The sequence below is a fragment of the Aptenodytes patagonicus genome, chromosome 1 (assembly GCF_965638725.1).
Source record: "Aptenodytes patagonicus chromosome 1, bAptPat1.pri.cur, whole genome shotgun sequence".
Classification (NCBI taxonomy): Eukaryota; Metazoa; Chordata; class Aves; order Sphenisciformes; family Spheniscidae; genus Aptenodytes; species Aptenodytes patagonicus.
This window is the reverse complement of record NC_134949.1, coordinates 139,833,975-139,852,241: the sequence shown is the minus strand read 5'-3', so window position 1 is coordinate 139,852,241 and position 18,267 is coordinate 139,833,975. Positions and strand designations below refer to the sequence as shown.

Sequence of the window (18,267 nt, the reverse complement as noted above, 5' to 3'; positions counted from 1 at the left end):
GCAAATGGTTTTCTGCTAAATAGCCATATACGAAGCAGGAGGCTTCATCCCTCACGAATTTGCCTGAGCCCCTTCACAAAAAAGGCTAGCAGGTTTAGGACAAGGACTGCTGGAACTTGCAGTAGATCTTCCCTAAGTGCAAAATCTGTGCCAGTGATCAATAATTAACATACTTTCACCCTGACCTGTCAAAGGCTAGAGACAAACCAGACACATACGTTGAACTCAGTCCTTTTTGACTGGAAATACTGAAACCATAAATAATCCTCATATATAATCCCGACATAATGTAATTACCTTCAGATGGATGAGCATCATTTCTGGGAAGCTTAGGGGAAAGAGAAGCAGTATATGGTGGAGAGTCCTGAGAGTATCGTTTAGCGCTCCTATTTTCAGGTATTTCTTCTTTTGCTGTGAAGAGGAAAGTGACCACCTATTATTCTAGCATAAAGCTGCTCATGGGGAAAGTTCAGGGACAAAAGCAAAGACATACATCAGCCATTCACCAGGTTACATTTCAGTTTCTTGTGTCACACAGACTCAGTCATTTCGATACAAACTTTCAAACCTGAAGTACAGCTTAGTTTATACTGTCATCACCCAAATTACCTTGACCCTGGCTACTTTTCTGAAAAGAGTTAAAACCAATGACTTACATATGACAGAATTATAAACATAATTTCTCCATTGGAAAGGAAAAAAAAAAAAAATTTCTTTTCTAAAGCAGCACCTGGAAGACAGACTCGGCTATTAGACAGCTGTGAGGAAGCTTCACACCCAATATGAATCTTCTGAAATTGCCCTGACATCAAGGATTTCTCAGCCATGGCTTCTGGTAACCCTTGGGCTGGGACTCGTAATACCAGGCCCTGCAAACAACCTGATGGGAGATCTTTCATTTCCCCCTCACTCTACGCCCCCGGTGCAGCAGTCAAAGAAATTGGCCTCATACAAAATATCACAAACAGCCACCTGCAAAACCCACCTTTTCTACGAGAAGACTGGACTGTACATAGTAGAATGTAAAATTTTTGAAGCCACTACTGAGTAAGGTGAATAAAGAGGGAAGAAAGGACCTTTTACTGGTGTGGGAAGGGCTAGGCTGAATTCCCTTTCAGGGCAAGCCCCTTCTTGTAAGGTAGTAAGTATCTTTTTGTAAGTTTATTTTATGATCCGAACATAAATTTAACAAATGAGATGTGAAGTTTTGAGCTTGTCCTTTTAGCAGTATCACAGTGGTACAATACATATGTTTCCTAGCTTGGCTACAAGGAGGAGTCTGCTGAACAAAATGATTTCTGCATATGTGGTATGAGCTATCCCATCCTGTCAAAGCACTACCGCACCAGAACCAATTCACTAAGAACTGAAGCGTATTCATTTCAAGCAATTCACGTCATAGGAAGACAGATTAAAAAGTTACATTTTATAAAGTCACCACACTTCTCAAAACTATCAGCACTTGAAAATAACAGTTGTTTAACAGTACCTGGTTTGTTCCTATCATACTCTGTAGGACTATGTGTACATCCCATGTAAGGGCTGAAAGGCTGGCTACTAAAGAGATTATCACACTGCAGGCTGTGGCAGAGTTTCTCCAAGAAGCGTAGGACAAATGATGCGCTGTTTACAGAAGGAAGACTGATGGCGTGCTTTTCCCCATCAAAGGAAGCTGTGAATAAGAAGATGATGTCAAACACCCCCCAAGCATCATGAAGTATAGTAAAATACCATCATTAACTTAAAGGAGAAGACATCCAGATTTGATCTAAACCACACAAGACATGAGAGGAGTAAACAATCATTCTGGTAGTTTAACAAATTTACATCCAAAGGACTGATTTTACCTTCCGATGGATCCGTGCCAGCTCTGTGGGAACTTATTTTAATAATTTTGGATTCACCCCAGCATAATAAAACTTGCAACTATTCCCTCATCACCAAAACCTTACGTGTAATTTCTGTTGTTTGCTTATAAAACAGCAAGCTATTGCAGGAGATACAGAAAAGACCCTTTACAGTACTTGCTAAAAAAACCCACAAAATTTAAAAAAAAAAAAAAAGGAAGCAAACAACTGTAAGATTTTTTTGCTCAGTTTCTAACTGAACTGAGCATACTTGTGGTAATGTGCTGGCATGGCATCCATTACCATTGAAATTCTGACTACAGAAACTGTTTTGCCATTTGCTATTTTATCACTAGAGAAATCTATCCTGCTGTCAACACTACAGTGGTCAAGCTCCCATTTATTTCAACAGGAGCTAGGTGGCAGAGATACCACAACAGCCACAAATGGATCTGGTGTCTTTTAAACTGAGTAATTACAAAGAGCCTGGACATGTGCGTATGTCTTTTACTTGTTGACCTCCTTCCTTGCCCCTGAAACAGAGTGTTGCAGCTGATGATATTTTCCTTTTTTGTGGAAAATTAGTAAGATTTTTGAAAAGACTTGATACTACCAATATACAGATAAATAACTACCATTACATTAGCTGAAACTTTTAGTTACTTCTGATTAGAAAGACATTACGACAAAGCAGGAACAAACTTGTAACTTAAGCTTAAGGCTAGAAAGAAGCAGCATAAACACCAAGTTTTTGTATCAATTTGTCATCTTGGTTTTCAGCCTTGTCAAGCAGCTTTCTGTTGTTAACATAAGTTTCCAAACGATAAGTAGAGCTTTAAAGGACGACATTTTGTTGGTAGCAGATGCATTTAAAAAAGATAACACCAAAAAACAAAAAACACCACAAAACCCAGAAATGACAAGAAAGCCTTTATTCACAGATCTGAATTAAGGAACACTTCCATATTGTGTTACAAAAGAGACAGATAATATACACAAAACCAAAGAAAACGCCCAAGTTTAGCATAATTTAGGCTTCTTTAGGAAATCAGAAGTGTCAGTTACTTAGACTGTTGATGTAAGGAAGCTTCTGATTAGAGTTAATGCAAGTTAACCAGCTAGCATCAACAACAATATGCTACCTCTCTCATCTGCTTTCGTGACAGACTGACCCAATGCAAGTGCTTAGAGTTTAAGAGTCAGTACTACAGGGACAAATCCCAGACCAACATGTTTCCATAGCCCATTCAGTTTTTCCAGGCCCCAACGTTCAAATGAAATGCTAATGATTCACAGTCCCACATGTGGCTCAGACACAAGGTCCTCTACCTCCTGTTTGGGCAAGGGGTCTCTAAAGGCAAATTTTTGCTTGGAACTCAACCAGTTCTGGAGAGCAAATGGGCTGTGAGACCTAGCACAGCCTGATCTCCTGACAAATGTACTGCAAGGTAGTAGTCAGCTACAGCAAAAATTTAAAATGCTTTATAATAGCCTTACAGATCATCTTATATGACCTTGGGGAAATCACTTATTGTCCACACCTTAATTTCTCATTTTGAGAAGAAGCACTGAAAAGAACAATATTATCTTAGAGTTGTCAGGAGGGTAAAGCAAGAAACAGCTGAGGCAACGTGACTGCCCCAGCAGGACCATACCATGAGAAAAATCCACAAACGAAGATTCAGTGCAAACACAGCTCCCTCATACTGTAACACCTGAGGGCAACCATACGAACTCCAACCAAGGGTGTGGGATCCAGATCCACAGGCTCAACTGTCTGCTCTGCTTGGGGACAACATAAGCCTCTTACTTCCCAGATAAATGCTAGGGGAAAAAATAAAAAGGAGTACTTCTGAGGTGCAATACCCTCAGCCTTTAATGACAAATAAACAGGGACTAGAGCTTGTGTGTGCAATCCCAGCCCCTGGGAAGAAGAGTCATTCTCATTTCTTCAACCTTCCATTGTGTTAGTATGTTTTAAATACCAAGTTCAAGCCAGGAGAAAGGCTGAGAGCTAAACTACAGAAGAAATGTGTTTGTCTGATAGTGAAGAAACTCACCCAAGAGTATGATTTTAATTCTCTGCTTGAGAAGATTTATCTGAGCCTCAGTCTATTTCATCCCACCAAACGCCATAGTCTCTGCGCTACAAGGAGAAAAAAGGGGCTGACACCACCACCACCATTAGTGGGCTTGCTAATCAAGCCTTTAATTTCATTTCAGGTATATTTGCCCGAATTGAAACCTTATGCATCAAGCAAAAATAAAACGGTTTGTGCTTTTGTTTGAGTAAAAAAAGATGGAAAAATCCTAAATTCAATTCTATCTAAAACAACTATTTTCTTTGGCAGCTGAACCAAAAGAACCTGCTAATTATTCACATGTATTCTAGCAAGATTATTTTATCCACGTCCTCATCAGCATACAGTTTCCCCCTATGGCAGGTATAATACTCGTCATGAAAGTATCAGTCCACAAAAGATTTCTATTTCTTTGCTTATTCTCTGCTGCAACATATTTTTTTTTGTCTAAAAAAAAAAAACACAACACCAAAAACCTGAACAACAAATCACACTCCAAAACCACTTTCAAACAAAAACTCTACAAGAAAACACTCACAATTTCATTCTGTAATTCCTCATTTTATTCTACTGTAGCTTTCCTCTTTTTCCTTACTGTTCACATGCACAGCTGGTTGTCATGTGCTACATTAACCTAAGTCACATTTTATGCTTCTCAAAATACATCACACACAAATTTTTGATAAAATGACAGGGAGTGTTTGCTCACCCACTTCTCAGCAACCTGTTTGACAAGCCGATGAGAATGCAAGAGCTCAAGAACACCGGAAACCCACTGGGGTCTTGTGGCTCGCTATCACCTGGACCAGGACTCTGCTTCAGGAGCAGTCCACATCACCAAGTTCCTCAAATCCAGGGCTACAGAGCTGGTTTCTCTGAATCCAGGCCTTGGGGTGAAGCCACGTGCAGAACAGCAATTCCTTTTTGTACAAAATTTTTGAATGTAAACAAACCACAACTACATAAAGATTCTGAAATTTCTCTCTCCTCTGTGAAATAATTATTTTCAACTACTCAGTCACAGCCCAGATACACCACCGGCCTACGATTTAGTCCTTCAGGATAAACAATCACAAACAGAATACGGGCAATGCACATCTCAGTGCATTTTTTTTCAAGAAAATTGACTTGTCTGAATTAGGTACAGCAAGGTATTAATAAACTTTCATATATCTTGCAAAAATAAAGCAATATGGGTTTCAAAATCACACGTATACAATGCCATTAAACCTTTACTACACAGCAGAGAAGCAGCATCCATTTTGTGAACAACTCATGGGGACGCATAAGCAAGGCTTACTGTAGTTCTGCTATACACAGGTCGGGGTGCTGCTTTTTAAACATTGTTAGACAGCACCATCTTCATGAGGATTTAATTGAACCCGTATTCCACTAATCATCTTTCACATCTGGTTAATGTAAGGAGATTAAAGTAACGCAAAGTCTTTCTATCGCCAGTGATGGAAATATGAATTGATGTGCTAACTCCTATATAGAACATTTCCTAGCCTAGAAGGAAAAAAATGTCAAGCAGCAGCTATTCAGTTTGAGATACAGAGATAATTTATGTGTAGACCTGCCATTAATATGTAGCAGAAATAAACCTATTCCATAATAGGGGACATAGGTGCATGAACACTGACCTAAGATACTGCTACAATTCCGGGCAATGGGGGAAGGGAAGCAGCAGCAACTTTAACATGTGGAATCACTTGCCTGGAAGCTAAACAGATTAGTTTGAAACTTTTCACCCAGTTGGTTACGGCATTAAGAACACAAACACTATGTATGGATAAGATTATGCTAATGACTTGAATTAATAAAGCTGATACTTCACTTGTACTGAGTTTACTTGACAAATGTTTGGCTACGGCTGCTAAATGAGGTGCATGAGCTCTACTTAGTATAAGAATCTAACTGTACTGTGCATATGTAATTTCACACTGCTATTGCTAAATTCTTATTTAAAGAATTATTCAAATCATCCTGGACCCAGAGTGAAAGAAATCATACCCCCCCAATACTCTCTTAGTAAAGGAGTTCACAAGTATACCTTCTTGACTGTGCTTAAATAGTTACAAAAGTGATATACGCTCATTACAGCTACTTCAGTTCTTCTGCCCTACTTCAAGATTGCAACCAAGTGAGGAAACAGAAGAAACAAAGCATCTTCACATACCAGTTATCATTTCCCCTCCGTGATGGCCAGATTTCAGAAATCCAAAGACTGTTTTGGACTGATAGGCACAATCCACGCAAGCCTGTACAGCCTGCTGAAGTACCACATTGACAGGACCTGGTCCAAAGTGATCTGGAAGCTGCTGAACCTTCTTCTTATCCAGGTGAGGCCCAGAATTTCCATGCTTGTTGACATAAACACACACTGAAAAAGAACAAGCCGTATTTACTGCTGAGGAAATAAGACATGTTTCCAAGTTAGAACTGCAAACCGCCTTTTTAGTTTTAATCTTGAGGAAAAGATGTACAGGTCAACTCAAAAAGCTGAACATGTACACATACTTTCAGAGCATGCAAAGTGCTCTCTCTGTCTTCTATCAAGGTTTTCCTGCCTGAGTCTTAAACCCACTTCTTTTTGGTCTCTAAAGCCCTTCTCTACTGCACTAACGTAACAAAGCTGTCATAATCTGTGCTTATCTTTTATTTTGACTAATCTCTGTTCATACACTAGTTCCAATAAAGTATGAATTACTGGCAGGTACTCTAAACTACCAAGACACGATTCTAAAAAGCTGGCTTACCAAGTTACTGCCCTAATTTTCCTCCTATTTGAGAAACTTCAACAAAGACAACCCTATGGTATATACCTACCACTGATGCTCATTCTGAAGCACCCATATAGCATTAATGTGTGCATGTATAATGGTCCTGTGTGCATGTATAATGGCTACTGAAGGTCTGTACTTTCAGAAGCCCCGAACTACTCATGTATAGTTTCCACACTGCAACTTGGCCTCCTCTGCTAAGTAAAATAAACCTACTTCTCTAGAAACACTGTAAGGTGGTTTAAAGCTTAGCACAAAATAATCAAATAGGACTTTTGAAATTACTTTTTATAGAGACTATGCAAAATTGTCTTTCAAAAGGAGCGGCAAGGCAGAAAAACATGAGAAAAAGCCGTAACTGAAGATTATTTTTTTTCTTTTTGGCTTTGGCTGTCACATGACCAGGAACGCACCCAAGACATTATTATAGCTTAATGAAAAGAAGTGTCTCTGTGGTGATTAAGCAGACAATCTAAGCATTCTGTTACACAAAAGATTGCCATATTTTCTGAACTGTAGTATTATTTGGGCTTAGTTAAAAACCTGGATTTATAAAAACAAAGTATTTCTATAAGTGTTTTAATGATCTCATGTCTTCATGCATGTCTGCAAATTGGAGGAAAAGTATTTGTACAAATAAGCGAAGATACAAATCAGCAAAAATAGTTTTCATGGCATCTTCTGTCTCGGCTCAACAACAACTGCCTCCTGAAAGGTTTATTTTCCTAGGAAACACATACGTAATTTCCCCTCATCCATGACTGAAGTTGGGAGCGAGAAGAGCCTGACAACTTCTATTGTAAAAACAGTTTTTAAATGTAGAAAAGCACCCCAAACAAAGTTATCATAATTTATGGAGTTTTCAGAAAGTTCTGAGATTTCAGTTGACAACATACAAATTGTTTCACTATGAGGTTACAAGTTCCTCAATGAGTTAGTTCATCAACTAGCTTATTTCTCTTTTGCCAACCCTTTTCAAGATACATTTCAATATATTTCAAAAACAAGCGAACATAAGAGGAAGGAGGAATGTATTTCCTCTGATTGCCTTTACTTGGTTTAAACAGTCTGAGTTGTTTCTTTTACTGTAAGGCTATACAGAGATAAAATCTCCATTTTGTTATATTACAGTACAGCCTGCATGATAACAGAATATCATGTGGGTTTTTAGCTACATCTATTCCCATTTCATACATTAAGGAATGGGACAGACATGAAAGAACTGTACAGTTTCTTTCTTCAGACAGGAACAAACTGCCAGGTCTAGCAGATCTATCAAAAGCTCTGTGCTCCACCACTTCTTGCTGTAATGCAGGCATCAAAATACTTGTTCTGCAAAGTAACACTGGCACCTACAACTATCTTTAAAAAATAAGTAGCTGGATAATGATTTACAGTAATAAGTTTGCAGCACATTTTCCATAAAATGACACTACTAGTTTGCTTGAAATAGAAGCCATTTCACACTAAAAATGTCATTAATTTTTTTTCTTTGTCTTTTACCTGTGGATATAACTGCTGCAGTTGCACCAGACAAACTAATTCCATCTTTAAGTTTCTGCGTAGTGCCACTGTCCCCCTCAGGAGAAGAATGAGGAGAAGGAGATGCAGGAGTCAGTTGTTCTGGCAAGATTTTTTTCTGTTTAGAGAAAAAACTCAAGGTCAAAATGTTTAATGTTTTTAAGGAGTCTCCAAAACCTTTCTGCTATCAGTTACCATCTTACTGAATGTGTGTGGTTCCTTATTACAAAAGTACTACACACAGCAGAGTAGATAAAGTCCAGGAAAGGAAGACCAGAAACTGTCAGTTTGCATTTACAGCTACTTAAGTAAGGCAGTGGAAGACAAATGACTTAAAAGGAGCCCACCTCTATCTAAAAAGTGGGAAAAGAATGAGCTTTATATACTAATTCATGATGCTTCTAAATCTTAGGAAGCACAGAAGAGGTGTTTTAGATTATTTTCCTGTCCATACCCTTCCAATCATCTGGGTTTATCACAACTCAAATCAGTTAGTTGGGCTGTGTATATATTCCCATATAAAACTTGAGTCACATTTAGATGTCAGCTTTACAGTGCACCTAGATTCTCCCTCAGCTTGTTTCAAAGGGGCTGAAGTTCTCAAGTAATCACTTTCAAGAATTGGTGCTTTATGCAAGATATCAAATAAACCAGTAGTTACAATCCAGTCACGTGGATTGCCAAAACCTTTTCCTTTCCCAAACCAAACTTATTTGCAGCTTATCATATGACAGACTACCAGAGTTCGCAGCACAAAGATTTAGGAATTTGTCAGTGTGCATTACCTTCCCCCTGAGGAAAGGAGAATTTTGTTGTAATTCGGTTTGGACTGGGGTTTAGAAAAGAGACATGCACAAGGAAGGCACTTCTAATGTGCTTTGACATGCTATGAAAATACATGAATTGGAGAAAAGTTCATCACCTCTCCCTTCACCATTTATTCTTGCATGAGAACAGATTATGTTCTCATTCTCTTACCTACCAAAAAAATTAGGAATGTAAGAGATTACCCAAGGTCTTGATGCTGCTGAAAGCAGCAGAGACTTGGCTACTCATGTGGTAAGGATTTACTGCTAAAATTGATCTATAGTGAAGTGAAAATTCAGTCAAGTTGCTAAGGGAGGCTAAGTCCTCTTCCATTTAGCAGTATTCATCCTTTACACTTTAGAAGCAGCATATTTTCCAAATAATATATTAAAAATAATGTAGAAAGCAATCAAAATATACATCTTCCTAAGAGCAGCAGTGCTTAACTTCTTCACAACACCTATAAAGAATAAATTAACTGTCTTCTGAAATCCAGGGCACTTAAAAGAAAATTTCTGTGCCCCTTACAGTTCAGAAGATAGGTTTGGCTGGAGAAACTACTTGACAATGTGGCACTGGGTGGAATCGCCATGAATATAAGGAATAGACTGCCAAGGCTTGGCATTGCACTGTGAATGAGACAAGGTGGCTCAGGTCAGACACTGAACCAAGCAGTGATGTATTATTTGTCAGGAATTGCCTATGTATCTTAACACTAGGCGACAGAAACCTCTCTCCATCCTTAATATAGAGAACAAAAATGCACTTGGGAAGTTTGAGCTTTTGATCTGAAGTCTGACATTCCTGAAGGCCCCTCTGGAGCAGGGACTTTTTTTGGGGGGCAGTTGTCTGTTGCCACGCTGCAAAATACGGGTGGTCAACTTGAGGGGAAAGAGGAGGAAATGGGAGAAATGTAGGCATGAAAACAAAATACAAACACGAAACTGTAAGACAGAGGAACTATCTGCCCTCCACACTAACACATAAGCATGGTGAGGCTAGCCGGCCATTTCCCACCTTCTCCTCCAGAAGGAGGAAAGAACATGCGTTTTGGAAATACGGCATGTTATGCTTGCTCAGCTGAGGTTCTCATTTTGCAGCCCCAAACTGATAAGCAGCAACTGCGATCCCAAAGCCATATTGTTTCACGAGGCAGGCCACGTTCCCAGCAGGACTCAGCACATTTGCTTGGTCAGGGTGTCGCCGGCTGGCCCCTGCCAGCTGGGAGGGCACGCCAGCTCTGTTTGCCTGCAGAGAGCACTGCTCACAGTCTGGCACCACATGGCCAACTTCACAGGCTTTACCCTGACGCTTAAAAACTCTCTTCTTGTGGGGTCGAATTTAGGGCTGTGATCCACACTCAGACCAAGGCACTTCCTCAAGAAATTCTGGAAGGAATTCTTTGCATTGTTATGCAAAGTGTACTTTTAAAAATAATGAGAGAGATGTAAAAAGATTTCTGCTCCATTATGACAGAGTAAAAACATACAGTGCAAACTGGGGGAGACAAACAGAAAACAAAACCCGACATGCATCTCATACTTACGGAGAAGCTTAGAAAACTTTTAAATAAAGGAGAAAAATGACACAACAGCTCAACATTCCTAGCTGTATAATGAAGTTAATACCTGCACAATGATAAACATTGCAGCATAACAAACTTAAAAGGGCAAAGAAAGTCAAACAACTCTACAGAGAATCACAATCTCCCTAAATACACAGATTTTGAACTACCACATAGCCAGCTCACACTTGAAGCACAATTACTTAGCCTGAAATCTGGAGGGATTTTTTGGATCGGTCTTGGGGGGGGGGGGGGGGGGGGGGAAGGCACTTCCAAATCTCTAGGCACATACCACTTGCATTATATTTGCATATGTATTGTGAGGTATATAGGCTGTATGGCACTCCATGTCAGATACACCCTGTCTGTGCAGAGCTCCCACAAAGCCATTTCCTCTCTTCACCCTTATGCTAACAGGTGTAACAGCCCAAAGAAGAGCTTGCACGTATGTATAACATCTTGGCAAATTAACCACGTACCAAAGCAATAACAACCTTCCGTGGATTCTCAAAAGGAGCTAATTTTTAAAGTTTTTAATGCAAAAGTTAATGTAGTAAAACTCCCAAGTCAGATACATCAAACTTAGATTCTACAAAACCTAACTCAGTTGCCTGGTCCCCCAGAGGAAATCAGGAGGGTGTAGAGGTACCTCAGATTCTCTGCCTCAAGACAGTGAGTGTCAGCAGTAACCCCCATTCCCCAAGCAAATCCCCCCAAGTACCTCACACAGACCAGATGCCAAATGCAGTGCTCCAAGCAGACACTTTCAGACACCCAGGGTTTAGAGCCCAGAAGCCTCCTCTAAGGGTGAGATGCCTCCAACTATTCTTTCAAAGGACACACAAAGCCTCTCAATTTCTTTTTCATGAGACACAGAGGACAAAACTCTCACATGAAAGTGCACATCCTGCCATACCTGAGTACATCCTTAAGATATGAGAATCCTGTGTTCAATGCTCTCTGTTAAAGCCTCCAAGACTTATGGAGAACACCCCATCCACCAGCTGAATCTGGATTGGAGCACCTTTCTCCTCTTTAATCTGTGTCTCTGTGCACTTTATACACCAAGCAAGAGATAAAGCTGGAGACCACTTCCACCAGTAGCCTACCAGTTTGAATGCCTGACTGGAAGGGGCAGGCAGCAGAGGAGTCAGCGCTCGGCTTTCAATTGCTGGTTCCCAGAATCATTTCTTACCTTGTGGTCATCATTTGAACAAAGTGCCTGCTTCCAGTTTTGTGCTAGAGCCTTCTGGGTATGCTCTCATAATGATACTTCACTAGCACTTTACACGGATCAGCACTATCACTGAAGGGGGAAGTCCCACCTGTGCCATTATTCCACCCCTTCCCACACATCACTAGCAATAGATCCCACAGACCACAGTGATCCAGACTGGAGGAGAAAAACCCCCAAACTTTTGAAACTTGGGGGCGGGGGAGAGAAAAAAAAAACAAACCAGAAAAATGATGCCCCCCACTGCCCTATTGGTGCAAAGGAGGGAGGAGCACAGGGACAGACACAAATTCTCTGGGGAAAGACACTGCAGGATTGCTACTCCTCTTTGACAGCCTGCAGTGGGTGAGCAAGCCTCAGAAAATAGATTGTACTTCCACGGCAATTCAAATTGCCCTAAATCTGCCCTGCTGTGATCCTACCCTTCCTCGCAGCAGCCGTAGCATTTGTGCTTTTTTGGGAGTGGAGCAGACAAAGAAGGAAGTAAGAGGGATGGCTGCCGGGTTAGCTGTCTACCAGTTTAGCTCCCTGAACTAGCTCACTCTGGGACTGTTTACCCACCAGCGTTGGTGTCACGTGGGAGTGGGAAGGGGGGGTTGGTAGTGCCAATTTGTACCTGATCAAACAGCTCCAGAGGAGCTGAAGCTGGAGACAGCTGCCAACGCTCCAGGTCTGACTCAGGAGAAAGGCGGAAAGGCATCACGTCTTTCAGACCAGGGCAGAATTAGGCCCACACCTGGAGAAATGTATTGCCTAAAAAAAAAAGCTTCCTGCTTCATGCCAGTATCTCCAGGATTAGGGGGTATCTAAGAGATTAATTTGGCAAATCCAGCTGTATGCTTAAGATGCCTAAATTCTGCAACAAAGCCCTCACTGTTCCTAATCCTTTGTTTCTAAACACGAAACAAAAATTTAAAAAATAAAAAATTACGCAAAGTATATATATGGTTCAGTAACAAAATAACCCAGACTAAAAAGCCTAAAGGCTTCCCTGGCTCTTATAATTTTAGTGGAAATGGCTATTCCAGAATAGTATTTTTCAACACCAACAACTCACCCATAAATAAATTAGTAATCTTGTTCTGGAATAAAATAATACACAGAAGCTTATACTGAAATATTCCAGAAGAGCTATTCTAGACTTTTTCTTGTAATTGCTGAAAACAGTAAAGCCCTGAAGGCTGAAGAGAAGACAGAAAATTAAATAATAATTAAAAAAAAAAATCTCACTACAAAATTTTGCAATATAAAGTAAAGTAGTAGATAAGGACTAACCTTTTTTCCAGGTTTTAAACTTTTTTTCCTTGTTTTAAGATTTTCAGTATGAGAGGTGCTTTTTGTCAGGGGAATATTTTTAGGAGACCTGCCCTTCTTGGGAACTGCAGACTGTCCAGGGGGTTTGCCCCGACCTGGTTTCCTGCCCCGTTGCGCTGGTACTGGAGCAGATTTCTGTGGAGACTGCATTGAACGCCGGGTCACTTTGGAAGGGGAAGATTGGATTTTTGCACTGCTCTTTGTAATGGAAACTGAGGAAAAAAAAAACAAAAGGGAAGGGAGGGAAAACCTCAAAATGAACGATGGAAAGCAACTTTTCTAACAAAGGCTTAAAAAAAATAAAAATGTAGTGCACAATTCACATTGTAATATAAATATATTTGGATATTTTGAACTTAAGTGGTTGGCATGAAACTGTATAACTTCATTAAAGCCAAAGAGAGAACTCTTTATACCCATTTTTTTAGAGGGACTTTCCTAAGAGAAAAACATTCAAATTAAAAAAAAAAAAATTAATCCACTCACCTTATAAATGCTTCCCATAATTTAATTACCATAGGATATTTATAAAGTGCCATTCACCAAGAAGGCCTTCAAAACACTTAACAAATTATACAGCCCATAATACATCCGTTCTCCTCTAAGTGCAGTTTCCATGACTACAAGACGTGCCAACTACTTCTAGGGAGCTACAAACATATTTTGAGCAGCGAAGAAAATCATCCCACTGAAGAGGAGAAACTGATGATAGACAACTGCTCATTAATGATACTTTGCCTGAGATGCCAGTTTAGAAAGTTAAATTCACATAACTATACCCAGATTTTTCTACCTGGAGCCATCCAGACTTAAAATTTAATTTGGAAGAAGGACTTCTAAAAATCAAACACAAAGTATCATTTTTATTCATTCTTAACACTGAAGTGGTTTTCTGTTGAATCTCCCATCCCGATACAAAATTGATCCAACATGTATATGCTGTGACTGTATTATAATCTGGTGTGAAGCTGCAAGATGTAATCAGATTTCACTGACCAGAACTTCCTAGTTAGCAATCTCTTCCACCCAACTCACTCTTCTCTGAAGTAATAATGATGGTTTTATTTTAACAACTCCCTTCGCAATGGACAGATTAAAACACCAGAAGGATGCCAAACAGAACCTACGGATAAGGACATATACTCAATGAAAAGATGTACCGCACCATGCTACAGCAGCACCTGCAGCCAACAAAAAGTAATTACTAAGTCCAAAAGTCCAACAAATAGTCTATTTTGTTGGCCTGATTGCTGGCAGGCAGACAGATGCGTAAGTTGCAGAAGAGGTAAGTAGAAGATAAAAATGGGAGATTTTGTGACATCAAACCACCCTTGTTGCGAGAGGTGTGGGCAAGGCACACACAACATATTTGAAATCATTTGAAGCCTTTACACTAAAATTAGATGGCTTTCTAGTATCACACTGCCCCTACGACAGCCTTTCACATCTTGCTGATGATGAAGCTCCCGTGATTCACCCTAACCTCAAACACTACGAACTTAATGTGACACAACTTAGAAGTATTGCAAGTTACAGTTCAAGCAGGCTTTGACTGTGTCAGTCACCAGTGCCTGATCCAAAGTGCTACTGCAGGCTGCAAGTGGAGCATAGGGGGCTGCTAATAGTTAATTTCCTGGATTTTTGTGAATTTGGAATATTTCTTCTCCTAAAATAGTAGTATGTTGAGGCTTTCTGGTAAGCAAGTAAAACACAAAATAAAACTCAAGGATACATTTGAAATGAGATCTTGAAGAAAAGAACATAGTTAAAGATTGAGTAACAGTTTTAATGTCTAGCTTTATGACTGATATTCACCTTAACAGCCCAGCACCTAGCTTTACAACTGTTACTTTAACTCTGAATTTTTATTCAGGAGTTAACTGTTAAGTATTTGCAACAGAAAATGTCACAGTAAGATGAAATACACACTGCAAACAGACTTCTTATAAAATACAAGTACTACTGACACACATTTTTAAAGCTGCAGGAGCATTTACATACATTGCTATTTGTCTGATTCGGTTACTAATCTAATATTCCTAAATAGCAGTTCAGAAGAAATCTCTTCATTATGGCTGGCTGCAATCCTAATAACATCAAATACAGACATGATATCCCTAGGTATCTGAGAAGGACCACCTTCTGGATGTGCAAAGTGATCACTTTCCTTTTATTTATGTATGCCAAAACTTATTTTCATATGCAATGACAGCTTAAAATAAGATGAACAGAATTTTAACCAAATGCTGGCATAGCATTACTCTTACATCTCTGAATCGCTGAATGACAACTCACGTTAAGCTGTACGTCTGGAAAGCAAAACAGTATCAACTGATGCTGTACAATACAGTACTACATATTGCATCCTGTATTATGCTTACACCAACGTAAAACGCAACTATTTTTATTTATTTGTGCCACACAACTATGCGTTTAACAAAACAATCATGACCTCGTAAAGAAATGTTGTTTCATAAATTCTTTGTGCCTCTGCCTACGCTGAAATCTAGCAAATGTATATCTATTCTCGCACAGTGAAGACACAGCTAAGGTTAAATACACAGCTAATTGCAACGTCAACAGGTTCTAGGAGCACAGGTATAAGTTTTGGGACACTGTGCAATCCCTACTCCCTTCTAGAAGGACATTTACCGGACAAAGAGTAACAATGCAAACAGCTCCAACCACTTCAGGCTGCCCTCTTGAACCACACACATCAAGAACCCTTATCTCAGCATCTTCCTACCTGTATACGCCAGAGGACCAAATATTAGCAGCATTAACCATTAAGGGGGGGGGGGGTCAGGTCCCATTTAGTATTTTTCCTTCTGCCTAGGGCTGAAGCTGCTTTTTTCAATAGGCAGGACTGCAACAAAGCCCATGCTGCCTGGGCAGCCTCCCGGAGATAGCAGCAAATGAGGAGGCTGCTATTTGCATTTGTTGATTTAAGAGAGGATGGGGGGAGCGCAAGGGAGTGGGAGACTGCTAAAGTAATTCCCATATTGTCTGCAGGCTGTATTGACAGTGATCATCAGTCACCTGCTCATACTTCCTTCACCCCGGCCTTCAGAGGGAGACCAAAGGTTACGCTGGGTCACAGGATCTGGAGGGAAATGAAAAGACATGCAAAATCGAGCTGCCAACCCACTGCATCTGTAGACAGAGTTATCCCCACCAGGCCACATGTTCCAAAAACTAAGACGTTTTAATAGTCTCATGAGAACTTGTTAAAATATAACGATGAAGAGAATAGAGAGGAAAAATGCCAAGCTCTGCTTGCAATTACTGCAGTATTTAGCTGGGATATTTACAACCAAAAAAGCACATTTGCCTTTTCAGGATGCTGCTTTGCATCACAAAGGCCTTCTCATTTGCACAAACAAAATCAAGCATTTGTGTCGTGTTGCTCTTCTACACAAATATCTACTGCTCCAGTTTCAGGAGTGGGATGCATCGCATGGCATTCTTTCCCAAGTCTCTTATTTACACCCAAAAACTGTACCGGCGTCCTCAATAACTGAAGAGCGCTACATAAACAACATAGTAATGTTAAGAACTAAACTGTGTTTTCAAAGTTCACAGAGCTCTAGTTATACTGTCATGTTAGTGAGGGCTCTAGGTGACTACCTTCCTGCAACACACAAACAGTTTTCATACTTTCAATTACTGCTCATTCAAAACATTCTCATTTTTTTCCCCAAACCGTTCTGTGAGAATCCCAACACCTATAAACTTTGTATCCAATGTATGTAAGAGAAACCCCAAATCCAGTATCTTGGAACTCACAGCCTAAAGATGCATTGCCACAACTCAGTCCTCATTCGCACAAGCAGATCCACTGGAGTCAACCGAGCGCATTTGCATGAGAAGGACGTGAAAGACTGGACTTTAGATGAGGGCCAAATTCTGCTTGTAGAAGCAGAAAAACTGCCCAGACATATGCAGGACTGCAAAATTTGACCCCGGAATGTTATCCCCAAGACCTCTTGCCAGAATAAGTCAAGATATTTAATACAACTGTGAAATCTGAAGCTACTAAAACCTCCAGCGCTTGGGAAGGGGATGGTACAGATGACAGCTCAGAAGCCTGAATTCTCATGCAATTCTAATTAGTAAAGTTCCCTCAAATAATCCACAGTGACGGTTTCACTCCATGTTTTTATGGAAAGCGAGGGGAAAAAAGGTTGAGATTTGTAATATTTAAACATTAGAAATCTACCATTCAGTTAGTGTCACAGAGCAGCAATTACAAGACAAGACTTTAAAAAACATATGAAAATAAAAAACACAAAGCAAGGTAGGGACCCATTTTGCCGTACATTCTGTGAACACAGCATTGCTACCTTAGGTGAAGGTGCCAATTAGGACAGTAAAAACAGTAATTCAGTGTTTAAACCAGCATTTATTTCAAGACAGAAACGATTCTATTTGTACTGGAGTATTGTTCCTATGCCTCCACTGAGACACAAGCTGAATGTTCTTCTGAGAATATAAAAACTTTCTCTCATCTACAGATAAAAAAAAATGAGGTGAAGAGATTTAGCAACTTACCCTAAATCCATGTGAGCATTCCACAGCAGAAGTAATGGAAACATACCTCCTGAATTCTAGCCCGGGATTTTAACTATAAAATTAACCTTCTTTAATACAGTAAGTTATTATTATGATAGTTTTGACAACTGGCAAAGGAGGTGGAAAAGATTAGCAATTTTTCAAAACAGCTTACTGCCAAGGATTATAAAAATTTATATCCTTAGTCTCAACTGAACAAGAGAGCCCTACAAAAGCATAAGTATCTGTAATACATGCCACCTCTTTCTGTCTGTGTTTGGATTACTTCTGGTTAAGAGGTAGCTGCGAGATACTAACTGATATGTTGCTATGATAAAAAAATCAGTTATAAGTCATCATTTTGCTATCTAAAAAGCAACACCGCACTTGGAAACTTCAACATCCACCTTGGCAAGACATGGACATCACAGCTTGCAATTTTCTTCTTTCTAGATTTTAGTTTCTGCTACCAGTATAACAAAAGAAAAGAGGAGGAAAAAAAAAAAAGCCTCTTGCTATCTTCTGTGAAAAATCCTAGCCTTCCTTTCACAGCCCTGAAAGGTGA

The 18,267-nt window shown here is 39.8% G+C and overlaps 1 protein-coding gene across 5 annotated transcripts in view; it reads right to left on the bottom strand.

The window, feature by feature from the left end:
- LOC143169453 (sex comb on midleg-like protein 2) overlaps positions 1–18,267 on the bottom strand; it is a 70,949-nt gene that overhangs the window by 7,623 nt on the left and 45,059 nt on the right. For all 5 annotated transcript variants that reach the window (XM_076356867.1, XM_076356876.1, XM_076356840.1 and 2 more), the window contains 5 exons: positions 13,113–13,363; positions 8,215–8,350; positions 6,108–6,311; positions 1,490–1,672; positions 298–411 (listed from right to left, as the gene is read on the bottom strand). In XM_076356867.1, the coding sequence (XP_076212982.1) occupies positions 298–411; positions 1,490–1,672; positions 6,108–6,311; positions 8,215–8,350; positions 13,113–13,363 (888 nt within the window). The remainder of the gene's footprint in view (positions 1–297; positions 412–1,489; positions 1,673–6,107; positions 6,312–8,214; positions 8,351–13,112; positions 13,364–18,267) is intronic.